General features: G+C 39.3%; 1 protein-coding gene across 1 annotated transcript in view; it reads left to right on the top strand.

Annotated features, from left to right (window-relative positions):
- CTDP1 (CTD phosphatase 1) overlaps nt 1-13,259 on the top strand; it is a 115,375-nt gene that overhangs the window by 67,684 nt on the left and 34,432 nt on the right. Inside the window, exon 12 of the mRNA XM_086472530.1 lies at nt 9,712-9,899. Coding sequence (XP_086328656.1) covers nt 9,712-9,899 — 188 coding nt within the window. The remainder of the gene's footprint in view (nt 1-9,711; nt 9,900-13,259) is intronic.

Here is a 13,259-nt window from a genome sequence, read left to right on the forward strand (position 1 = left end):
CAGATAACTGTTCCTAAACATTCAGTTGGTAAGAATATACATAAAAAGCTATTCAATTAATTGAGACCAGAAAAAAAAGGCAAAATTAAAAGTTTTTGTATACAGAGGAAAAAATGAAGATCAAAGATAAGTTAAAAATTACTGGATTTTCCATCTTTGGAAAACAATTTCCTGGTGTCAAACTAAGCGGATTCTTTTCTATCCAGTAAGAAATGGTCCCATAGCTGCTTACAGCTATGCAAGTTAGAAATTAATGTTCTTACCTCATTTCAGCCAAACTTAATAATGGGCTCAGAAATATTGGGAAGAGGCACCAAGAAGTGCAGAAGTCGAGGCCCAAAATGGGGTTTTGCTTCTACTTAACGTCTTGCAGCTGATCTGTACAAGTGCTGCAGAGTACATCAAAGGAGTCTGGTCAGTGAGGTTTCACCTGATTGCTCCTGGCATGTTTTGTGATCACCCAGCTGAGCTTGGAGAGGACCACGGGGTTTACTCGACTCTGCCTTACCACATCTGCATTTGTTTGATGGTATTTAGCTGTTAATGACTGATGAGGTAACACTAGGCAAGCACGAAGCTGTAGGGGGTGGAACAGAGTGGAAGCAGGTCACCCTACTGAAAGGCTGTTTGCTGCTAAGCAGGCAGCTTCCCCCAGCAGCACTGGAGGGTTGCTTCCCTGCAAACAACCCCAGGACAGACCTCCTTCTGCTACTGGCTTTGTGTCTTACCTAAAGCCAGCACTTGTCATAAGTAACAGACTAAAACCCCATTCTTTCTTTGAAGGGTAGCTGTAGATCATCCTCATGCTCACTGGCCTTTAACTCAGCTTGTTGGAGCCTTCTCTGGAATTCTGGCATGGATATTTTCAGCAGTCTAAATTGAAGAATCACTGGATTTAGCAGCCAGGGAGCTTTTATTTTTGTTAGGGTATCGTTGCTTTAGAAATGCTGCAACTAAAGAAACAGAGGGCTCCACCCTTGCTGCCTCCGGTAGGCTCAGGCTGTCCTCCTGCTCCATCCCAGTCATAAGCTAATGTGCAGCCCAGGCAGAGTTGAAATGCTGTTCTTGTTTTTTCAAAGATTCCCATCAAGTCTGTCCTGCTGGATAAGTTGCAGCTGTATTTGAGCCATAGGTATTGTGGTAATTCTCAGACTTCACCATTTCAAAAAAAAAAAAAAATACTGTCACTATTTGATGAAGTTTTGGCAGAGGATTTATTTTGAAAACAGAATAAAGGAAAGGAAGATTAGAGGCATGGATGGCTTTATAATCGGATAAAGCTGTAGCTTCCAGGCTGCAGCAGTGTCACTAACTCAGGAAGGCTTTGGAGAAATCATTGTATTATCTCCCTTGGGACATTTCGTCTTTAGAGACTTTAAATAAAAAATCATTGTGAATTTTACAATTACTTTGGTTTAGTCCATGTGAATTTATTTTATATTTCAGAAATTGGTAGTTACGAACGAGGTTTTTTTTCACTTTACAGCATCATGAAGTGTTACTAATTTAATTGACGAAAGCAATTTTCATTATACTAATAATAATGTTAGTGTTTTAGAGGGACTGCCTAGAATCCTTAAGTTAGCTCCCGAGGCACCCTGATTACCAAGGAAAGACATGACCTAATGTTTCTTTCAGCAGTTTCAAGTATTTGTCCTAAAGATCTTCAGAATGTTCATGAAGTTTCTACTCAAATCTAGGCTTTGCTTTTCAGATGGGAAATTCAAAGACAGTCAGAACTTCTAAATAATATTCTTCAAAGGATTAACAGTCTCACTTGATCATGAGCAAAGATACAGTGTTGTGTTGTTATTGGTGTTGGGTTTTAATAACGATATCAGTATGTAATCTCTGACAATTTATTTCATTTCTCGTCTAAGTATTCAGTGCAGTAGTAAACCCCAAATGTAGTGAATCGTACAGTTGTAGTTACTGTAGAGCCAAGGCTTAAAGCTTTTTCTTCTCTTGTGATTGCTTTTCATCCTAAAGCTGGTAGGTCTTTACCAGAGGCTGCTGATACTTGTATGTGCAGTTCGACAGCAGTAGATGAGCAGAATTCCGGAGCACAGGTGCCACAAAGCGCACATTACAGGTTTGGTCTTGCTTTTGTTCCAAAGGCCTGACTTCCAATGTAACTCAGAAAGCTGTTTGCTGCCTAAACTAAAAGAAGCCATCCATGGATAATGCCCCTTCATAAACGGGCAATTGCCTTCCATTCAAAAATATACCGTCAGATACTGAGAAAAGCAAGGTGCGTTTTAAACAATACATTTTGAGAATGAAGGTCCCTTATGCTGGGACTTCTGCTGCTGAGGGACAAAGCAGTAATGTCTTTGATTATTTCGTTAATACTGTTGTGTTACAAAAACACAATAAAATGTTTTGATGATTCCCTAATTGCTAAATACGAAACTACTGGGGATTTTTTGGCAGGAGTCTTTTTGCAGAAAGGTAGAGAGAAACGAGAAAAAAAGTGTGTTTATGAGTGTAAGACCAAAAACCAAGAATCATTAAATACAGTAGATACTAAAAATTATGAAGAAAAATAAGTTCCCTCATTTTGAAACTAATTGGATGTTCTGAAAATTTGTCATAAAACCATTTTTAAACCATTAAAAACACATTTACTTTGAATTTTTTTCATAGTGTGGATGACTGGTTGCCTGTAATCATTAAGATAAGTTCAGGTGTTTTTTTTCCTCTTTTTGTAAAAGTTTTGTTTGATTTTGGAATTTCAGTGCAATTCCTGAAGTACAACTATTTTTCTTTACACTTCGGTGTTTATATGCCTGGGTTTTGCTATTTGGCTTCATTAGAAATCAAAAAGATTTTGTAGGTGTGTTTCTGAACTCAGCCCCTCTTATTACAGATGCAACATAAGACAAATCAGTTGCCTTCTAAAATGTATGTAAAAACTAGATGGACTCTGTTCGGTAGAAGACAGCTCCACATTCAAATAGGCAGCTATCGTAGGAACTTCGCTCTGACATATGGAGTTGCTGAACTAATGCCTGATCGTGCTGAAGTTTTACCTGTGGCAGAGTCTGTTTGAGCTGCTTAGCACAGAACCAAGCAGGGGCTGAAATGGGAGACGGCTGCCTGCGAAAGTGCGATGGCCTCGTGCTCGCGAAGGTGCTGCATCGATCCCGTCACGGCGCCTCGCTCTTCTTTGCAGACGTGCTTTTTTTTGGGTGTCAAGGGGTTAAACGTTCGGAGGCAGTTGCACAAATCTCCTTTCTCCTGCCCTGCTCTGGATAAACCTTTCCCTGCTTCACCGAATGCCTAGTGCCTGACTGGACGAGCGGGGGGGACAGAGAGGATGAGCCTTTGTGAATGTGCTGTGGTAGTGATTTCTCGGGCAGTTGTATGCCCTGTCGGTGTCGGCAGCTAGCCTTGCCTGGACCTTGTGAAGAACACAACTTTTAGGAAGATTTCTCGTTCTTATCTTTGACTGTGATGCTTTGTCGGTGAAATCTTCTCAGCGTGTGACTTGAGGTGTTCAGAAGCATTGCTTCCAAATTGCGTGGACCTTTCAGCTGGCTTCGAACCTTCCAGGGCTGCAGCACTGTGGGGTGACTTCTTCTAAGCTGGGTTATGGGAAGAAAACTGCACTGCTGAGTTACCAGTACTGTATTAATTCCTGCTAACTACTTAATAATTTGGAGTTTGTAAACTTTTTACAATATTATTTCAATTTGTTTTGCTGCTGACAGAACAGTTTTGTTTTCATACCTCTGTGCTGGAAGGTTAGAAAGTTCAGGGCCCAGCTCCAGGAAGGTAGAGCCACCGCTTTCTGATTTGATATGCAGTCTAGTACCATCCTTCACTGTTAATTTTACAGGCTCAGAAGTGCTTTTTAGTTTGTATTTTTTAAGGTCACTTTCCCATCTACTCTTTCTTTGGCTTCTCATTTTGCTGCTGTGTTAAATTTCCTGAAATAGTCTGTTGATTTCTCTTAACATTCTATGTAAAAATTACGTAAAAACTCTGCTGATCTACTAAAAAGCAATAGTTTGGGACAAAGCAGGAGGGAATGTTGACAGTGGAGGCAGGGGTAGGATCAAGTGGAGAATTGTGGGAGCTTATAAAAGCAAGCTCTGTCCTCTAGGGAAGGTTGTCATATTCCCCAAACAGCATGCCCACCAGTTCTGCTGGAGAAGCAATGAATTACATGGAAGAGCATCTTTTGGCACTATTGCTAATGCGCTGCAAAGCAATTAGGATGTCGGCAGCATTTGGAAGGTGCCCATGTGTCAGGGACGGCTTTCTGACGCAGAGGTGGCTTAAGATACTTTAGAAGTAATTGAGGATAGAATTAAAAAGCACTGTCTTCCCCATTCACTGCCTGTTTATGCACATTGACTCAATAATTTTTAAATACATGCAGTGTATTTACAGCCTTGAGCAGTTTGTGTTCTGTAGTTTAGAAGTAACCTGTAAGACCAAAACACTAGCTTTTTCCTTTTCTTTTTTTAATAACAAATAATAAATCTTCATGTAAGTCATGCAAGCGTGGAAGAGATCAGTCCCAAAATACCTTTTGGCAAAAAGAGGATGTCAAGCAAAACCAGCCCCAAACACTGAACTGGTTTGGTTCTTCGGAAGAGTTTTGAGCCCGCTGGCGTTTCAGGATGTCAGCAATGTGTTTCAGAATATTCAAAAAAAGGTGTGGTGTGCATTTCATGGTTGGTTTTTTCAAGACTACCAGCCTGTGATGTTTCGAGTAACTGTACACATACAGTTTGAGAGATGTGTTAAAAAGAAATCCGTATTGAGCACATTTACGATGTAGGTGTATCATCCTGACCAGAAACAGTGAGTCACTCTCTCAGCTAATTGAAGGGGCACTGAAAGAAATGCAGCGCAGCGAAATTTGAATTGACACGTGAAAGATGTATTTGCTTTTTTTAGTCTGGGATCTGTTTGCAGAGCATCCGTTTCCCCACTAATTGGATAGAGGTGGTAATTTGCTAGCTTTTCTATTTAGTAACTACTAAGAGGGCATCATGGTCCCCGGCACGAACACGGCAGCTCTTTAAAGTATTTGTAAAGAGTATGTTGAGGTAATAGCTTGTTTACGTGGAGATACCTGCAATTACTGGTGTACTTGGGTGTCTTATTTTCATTTCAGTTATTTTTATGGATTTGTGTGCCATGGGGAGAATACAAGGTACGTCTTGAAACCTTTTGGCACCTTCAGGTGGCAGATCATGTCAGTATGTGCAAGTTCTTCTGAAGACCCGCTGTTTTCAACAGAATCTCCGATCCGTGCTTAGGAGAGACAGGCTTTATGCTGAAATGACGTTCACTTTTATCTGTGCTCACTGTCAGTACCGGTTCAGTTGTGTCCGTGGGTAACAATGAACGGTTGTTTTTGTCTCGGTAGAAACAAACTGAAAGAACTTGTCATAAATACTTGGGGTTTTTCTGGTTTTCCCTGACTTAAAAAATAAGTTGGAGCAGAAGTATACCTCATCTTTTGGGAAAGACTGGGAGGGGGGCAACATGTGTATCTTCCATGCAAAACTGGAGCACAAAATGAACAGCTGTCTATCAAACCTATTCTTTTTTGTAGAATTTTCTGTAATTCCAGTAAAGCATTGGTTCAGAGCATTCTACCGCTTTTAGGAGAGATCATTTCAGTGGTTACACGTGGTGTTCTGTTGCTGTCTAGGCAGTTGGTTTCTCAGTTCTATTAAAACTTGAATTTTTAAATACTTGCTAGTTTAAAAACAAGAATTAAGGTTTATTCACAGCTCCTTTTTTTTAATATGTAGATTACATTACTGCATATGTAATTGCTTCTTCAAAAAAAATGTAAAGCATCACGATAGGTGTCTCACATCCATAATGCTGCCCCAAAATGTTGCCTGTAAATTCTCTTTCCAGCAAATTGAGATTGCTCGTGACAGTTTCTTTCTTGGTGTTTTCTCAGCGTCTTGATTCATTTTGAATGTGTAAACTCGATTTCTGGAGTGAGAACATTTTCCAGCTGACCTGGTTTGTTAATACTGCAGAAGGTTTTGGCTTCTTTTTAACAAAGGTTTAGCTACTTTACAGCTCATAATATGAGACTTAAAATCTCATTGCTCTTTGGTCTTTATACTTTGCATGCACATATGCTATGTTCCCTCTAAATGGGAAATAAAATAGTTTTGTCAGCTGAGGACTTTTTCTGGCGTTTATAATTGGATATTTAAAAGAATTGTCAGACTTCATTCTCTTGCTAAATGGAACAGTTTGTTGTCTTCAAGGGATAAATCCTTTTTCAGTTTTAATCATTCTTGCTATGTTATAAAAGTCTTTTAAGTATTTTAGAGACAGCTGCTATGGTAGTGTTCAAGCAGTAAGCATCCCCTCATTGCATCTTAGCAGTAAGACTTGGTATCAGCTGGCATTTTCTTCTGAAGTGTTAGGTGTTCCATTTGTGTTAATTGTATAAAAGCTGAGGTGATAAGCCAAAGTTGTAGTTGGTACAGTATCAGTATCTGTCTTAGTCTGAACCAGATTGAAAGTTTCCTCTGTTCTTTAAGCTTTTTTATTTGTTTGAAGTTAGTGATGTGTCTAGATACATAGTTGCTGCTCTTTTTACCTACTAATTTTTTCAAGTGAAGGCCTTGAATCTCGCCGCTTCAATGAAAACATAGTTCGTTTTCCATTTCTTTTGAGAATTCTGGAAGATGAAGATGGTAATCTTTGTATTTTTCAGCACAGTTTGCAATTTAGCCAATAGTTAGGCAGGAATACATATTTTGGGTGCCTTTCTAGTTGAAGTGGTTTGTAAGGACCTTCCCACATTCATTGTTTTCATATGCAACAATTTTCAAGATTTGCTGTATTTCTGTGGTTTATACATGCATTTTAGATGCCCTTCCACAGAAATGGGGCATGTCTGTGTACAACTAACTTAGTGATTCTAATATTAAATGGCATTCCAGACTTCAAAAGAATAATGTCATCTTTGTGCAGAATGAAAGAAAAAAGCCATGGCAATAACGAGACTGCTAGTCTGTCAGAACTGTTCCCGCAAAGGAGACTATAAGGCTGTAAAAGTTCAGTTGAGAGAGACATCTGTAATGCTGAATGTCTAGCAACCTGACTTTGTCCTTTGAAAACCTTAACACACTTTGTAGTGAGAATCTAGTTTTAAACACATGACTTTCTGGAAGAACATTGCTTTTGGAGTGAAGGAATGTAATTTTAAATGTCGGACTTGCTGGAAAGGAGTTGTCAGCGCTGTAGTTCTGTGCTGCTGTGTGACTGTCAGTTGCTGTCTGTGTTGGCTTGTGAGTATCTTCTAGCAAAGGTGTAGGCACAGTGTGCCTGCTGTCCTATCCCAAACTGTAGTGCTTAAACACTTGAGGCTTTCTGTGTGTTGTCTACGCACCAAAAAATCCCTGCCCCCTGGACTTCCCACGCTTCTGCCAGGTTCACTGTTGGCTTATCTCTAGCTGTCGTTTCAGTCCCCCTGGCCTTGGATTGCATTCCACGATTCTTACTTTCCCTGCATGTGACAACTTCTGGTCACAGGAAAAGCATTTTTGGACTAATGTGGTGTGATTTGACACAGCAATCCCTACAGTTCTACCTGAAACTGTCATCTGTGTTTAGATGCACGGAGCTGGTATGTGGTTCCTTTCTTACTATGGTTTCTTTACAGCTTTCACAGTGAGAGGGCTGGGCATTAGACAGCAATGTTTCAGGCAGTAAAAATGTACCAAGACAAGGGCCAACGGAAAAACAGCTTAAATTGTAGATCTAAGCAGCTTGCAAGTAACTTTTCATTTTCTGTAGAAGTCATTCCATCCAAGTATCGCATAGCCTGGATTTTTAAATCCAGTTTTAAAGTTTGAATCGTAGAACTCTGAAACAATTACATATTTAAAGAAATTTTTTCACAAGTATGCTTCGTAACAAAATGTCCTTGCTTTCCCTTATGCTGTCAAGTCTCCTTGAAGTTATTATTTTACAGTGTTTTGAAGTACTACTTACCTTTTTTATTGTTATTATTATTCCTTCTATGTCACTGCTCTTTTGAAACAATATAGATTAGCAGAATCCTCAGTGGGAAGTAGCACAACATAAGGAAGAAAAATTATTTGCTACTACTCTCAAACAGGAATAGTTGAGAGGGACTTGTAGAAAGGTAATAAATCCCCCAAATTGATCTGTTTAGCAGAGGACTGAAGACAAATGCCACATACGTCATCTTTCTGAAGTCAACAGGAGTGTGATGGGAGTCACCTACATCCCTTGCCCTACGGAGCACCTACATCATCTTGGGTCATAGGCCTCTCCTCTCTCTTAGGACATCAGAAAAAGAAATGGAATAGGTCTTTGACTGTTAGCAAACTTCTGTATTTTCTGTTTCCTCTCCCTCCTTACTTGCAAGCTCTCCCTTGAGTTTGCTTTCTCTGAAAGAGGAATTTCATTTACCTCTACCATATTTCCAGTAGAGTACTGGCAAGCTATAGATCTTCTGCATTTAGATTGATAAACAGAGGGTAGCTTTGACTCTCCTTCTGTGCGTATCAAGGTAAACAAAGAAATTAGAGGTGCATTTGTGAATATGCATTTGTGATAGAAGTGACTTTCTTACACTGATAGTCCCAAAAGCTAGAAGAAAGCTCCAAAAGCAGTGGATAAGCAGTGTAAGTGTTCTGATCCATGTTCATATATGAGTTTTTCTTCTTGATAAAGCAGGTGTGGCATTAGTGAGAACAGAGAGTAGCTGTGAAGCATATCTTAACTTATGCTGAGATAAGCTGCTTTTAGGAAAAATTCTTAAATATCAGTAGCGAAATACTCCCACATAGCGTGTTTCCATGTCCTCTGCCATTCACACAAATAGAGAGGCTGTGGGATCCTCACCTGTGTTTTCTCATGTTTTCATCTCTTTCTGAATGCTGACTCAAAGAGAATATAAGCTTTTGAAGCTCAGCAGGGTAGCTTGAGTATGATTTGCTTTTAATGATGGTTTCAGCAGTTCCAGAGCTGTCAGAGCAAATTAGCATGTTCTTCAAGGTGTAGCAAATCCCATGCTAACTTTTCAGAAGCAAAGGCCAAACAATTATTTAATGAAATGTATAAATGTTTTGGTAGATTTGCCTTTATTAAGTAGCATAAGCCGACAATCTGGTTAGGATGGGGTTCTGTATGTTCTGTTCCTTTCATACTGTGTTATTTAGGAATACACGTCTTTAAAGTTAGATGTCTACCAAGGTACTCCTTGATAGGTATATAAGAATACCTCTTAGCTAGAGATTTTAAAATGCCTTGCCAAAGTGACTCACTATGTTATACCACATGTATTTTATACTATTATAAAGTATGTGTTATTATGTTACGATGGTATAAAACATCTATCCCTTTAATTTCATGACAGCACTTTTTTCATAATAGTTTCTTGTTTACAGCTGTTCATGTTGTTATAAAGTGCAAACACCTTCAAATGTGACTATGGTGTATGTGAGTATGTATATCTATGTGTGTATATCTCAAGTTAAACAGACTAAATATATTTACTCCGAATAGAGTGTTGCTAGAGCTGTTGCAGAAACTGAAGACACTGGGGTTTAATTTGCATTTTCAAGGAGAAGGTCAAGGAAAGCCGAAGCATATTAGTGATTATTTAAGAGTGATCCAATAATTCTGTAATATTGATACAGCATAGCCTGCTAGAGGATACACTGACTCTCTGCTCTTTGGCAGGTGGATGACATCTTAGGAGAAGGCAGTGATGAAAGTGACAGTGAAAAAAAAAAGACAAAAGAAAAAGGTGAAAAACCTCAGACTGGTTCAACAGAGACTGTGGGAATGCAAACGGATCAGAGACCTGCATCATCATCGTCATCATCATCGTCATCAAGTGAACAAAGCTTAACAGCCAGTGTACCCAGGTATGAGTTTTTCAAGCGTAAAAGGAAGTGTAACTGATGGTTCGTGGTGTTTGGGCACTGTTCAGCGTGCTTTTTGACAATGCAATCTTGATGTTGTTGTTAACCTCTGTTTGCAGGTAACGGGTTTTTTGTAACTCTGAAATTGTCACGCTTGCTTCTGCGGTGTTTTGGGATTGATTTAAACAAATGGTCACAGTAAATGTCTGTGGAGAACCAGGTTGTCTCCTGTTTTGAAAGACTGAAGACCACTGAACTGCGCTTGCTTTGAAGTGGTCTTGATCACCAGTCGGGTATAGGGTGGTGTCCTCTGCAGTGTTACTTTAAGGAAAATAAAGCATGGTTTTGGAAAGCTGTGTTTTATCATCCTGAATTTTTGAGATACTCTTATGTGGGACGTTCATAAAAATGAGCTTGTTGAGATGTTTTTCTGCTTAGAAAGAAATTTAAACTTGCTGGTCTCTTCCGCAAAAATTATTTTAGTGTCCCGGCATTGGCTGTGGAATGAAGACTGTGAAGTAATTTGCTACTAAACTAGAACTTGGTAAAATAAGTGCTTATTTTAAGTTTGTTAAGGAATGGTTCTCAATCTGCAGCTGCTTAATGGTTTTTAAACCCAACTATATAGAGGACAATAGAAAATGAAGATTATAGCTGTTTTGATTTAGAATTGCTGGGATCAGCATCCTGTACCCCAAAGTGCTGAAAGTGCAAATATGACACGGATGTGCATTTGGTTTCTCTTGCTCTCACAACCAGATTCTGTTCTCAGTCATAAGACTTTAAGCTCTAGTAGTTTTTCCTTGATGGAGGATAATGTAAGTAATAGGACTGAAGTGACTTAGGTGATTTTAACTTTTGTGAGCTTTGTTCTAGTGCACAGAGAATGTATGAGAGAAATTGCAAAGATGACCCCAGAATGCGATATATGAATATTCATGAGGTGATTTTGATGGCAGTAGCAAGGTTGCTGTGTGTCAGGGGATTATTGGAGAAAGAGCTACATGAGAAGCTTGCGTAGGCCTTTTAATTCATCATGGATATTTCTAATCATTGAGCGTCTTCAGAAAAATATCAGTCTGAAAGGTATGAGAATTTAATCTGTCTCAAATTGCTAGAAGAAAAATTCCTTCCTTTAATGAAGTTTGGAAGAGGAAAGCTAGCGATGAATATTTTTAGAATACCATTTGAAGCAGCACGGAGTGGTGGTGGCATGTCACTGTTAATTCATCCTAATACTGTGATGTTTTTGTTGCGTAGAAAATGCACCAAATGCCAAAAAACATTGTTATTAGGGAATATTGCTTAGGATTATGGTTAAATACTGTTCCTCATGTATGGTTTACAAAGATAAAGCGCATACATTTGTATTTAGCTTTTGCTCTATACGGGAAAGTTCATAAGTAAGCTCAACAATACTTGTGCACTCAGAAGCCATGTACAGGTAGTAGTGTTGCTGCTAAAATAGTCTTTGAACGGCTTCTTAAGTAACTTCTCTATTTTTGACCTTTCTACCTCTTAAGAATTTCCCTGTCAGTCTGTTAAATTGCAGCCAGGATTGAACTGGAGTGGAGTGCTGGAAAACATACTCACAGAGTGCTGGTTCAGATGCTGACCCAGTGTCTGCTAGGCAGGGAATAGAAAGAAAGATAGAAAGGAGCTTCTGCCCATCATCCTAATTCCATTTTCAGTTTGAAGTTTTTAAACTGATGGTTTTGTGGTCAGTCAGTGCTGTATGTACTAAAGAGATACCGTACCAGAGGGAGGATGTAAGAACAGTTGCTGAACAGCAGGATTAAAATCTCCAGGAGCTTACTCCACGCTAACACACCTACTGGCTGCAGTTTCGGGGGGCCACGTTTCTAAAATCCAAGTGCTATACACGCATATACATCCCAACAAGGTCTGAAGTTTCTGTTTGGAAAATTGGAGTCTTCGGGGCACTAAGAGCATAACGAGGCTGAAGTGGTATTTAATAACTTTCAATTATTTCTGCTCTGTCATATAGCCTGAAGTCCCAGCTTATTTGTTACCATGAACACCATCACCTCTTGCCACATTAAGAGAGGCTTTGTCCCAGCGGTTCACTATGGAAATCCACCCTGGCCCAGCTGCTTAAATCATTATTTTGCAACTTGTTATGGTCACCCTGATGTCCCTATTTTAGTTATTAATGTTTCTGGAAAACAGAAGATGAACAAGGCAAAGGCAGTCCAAGTGTGATCCAGTGCTTGTGTTCTGGCTCAGCTCATTCCTGGCAAAGATGGGGCCTGCAGAGGCTGTAGGTTTCTGGTAAGCAGTGCTCCATTGCTCCATTGCACCTTTCCAGTAGTCACTGACACTGGAACCGTAGCACGCACAAGAGAAATCTAGCACCGCTGTTTGATGTCAGTCTTCAGACTTGAAATCTACAGAATACCTGAACTGGTTGATTGGTGCCACTTCTAAAATACTCAGGGATGGAGGAAGAAAAATAATCTTTGAGAAGTCCGATAGCTACTGGGGAGGGGAAATGCAGCATCTTTCCTACATCCATTTACTTTTATGACTTTTGGTCGGTACTGTGCAGTTAGGCTGCAGTGTCACAGCCTGGAGTTGTTTTGAAATCCTAACTTCTTATGCAGCTTAATACAATGCTTGCCTTTATCTCACGAATGTCGTGTCAAAAGGGTACTGCATAGATCAAACAATGAATGTGAGTTTCATACTGTGTAAAAAGAGGAAGTAGAAATTAATAAATTAAAAATAGTTGTTTATACTGCTCACATTTGATCAGCCTCTTGTGATTGTGACCTGCGTAACAATAAAATACATTTGCAGCTTACTTTTATTTGGAAAATCTAAAATGGGTAAACAAGATTTTATTCTTAAATGGTCTTGATCTTTGTGTAGATAGTATTTTTCTGACATGCCTCTTATCTGATTTCTTGAAATAAAAGAATTGCTGTTTAGACCTCTGATCCAGCTCTTGTTGAAGCCAACAGGAGTGTGACTTCAGCAGGAGGTGGCCTTGAGCCCCCTCATGGTTCTACTGAAATTTTCTTAGAATGAAATTCCACCTCATGTAGCTGAAACATGTCAGATGTGAAATTTATTGCTGTAAGTTATTAAAAAGGAGTTAAATCGTGAAAGCGCACCGGTATTTTTAATGTAACAATGGTACATAATATGAAAAAGCTCTTGAGACTGGTACAACTAGAATTTGCTTGTAAGAGAAAACCAAATGTTTAGCTTCCATGGCACAGTATGTAGGTAGCAAGAAGAGGTATCTACTTAGTTGAGATATTTCAAGCTTTAAGTTATCAGTGCAGTTTTCTTTATTTTTCAATTCCACTTGATTCACTCTGCTGTCTCCACCGAGAC

The sequence above is a fragment of the Leptosomus discolor genome, chromosome 13 (genome assembly GCF_034619465.1).
Source record: "Leptosomus discolor isolate bLepDis1 chromosome 13, bLepDis1.hap2, whole genome shotgun sequence".
Lineage (NCBI taxonomy): Eukaryota > Metazoa > Chordata > Aves > Leptosomiformes > Leptosomidae > Leptosomus > Leptosomus discolor.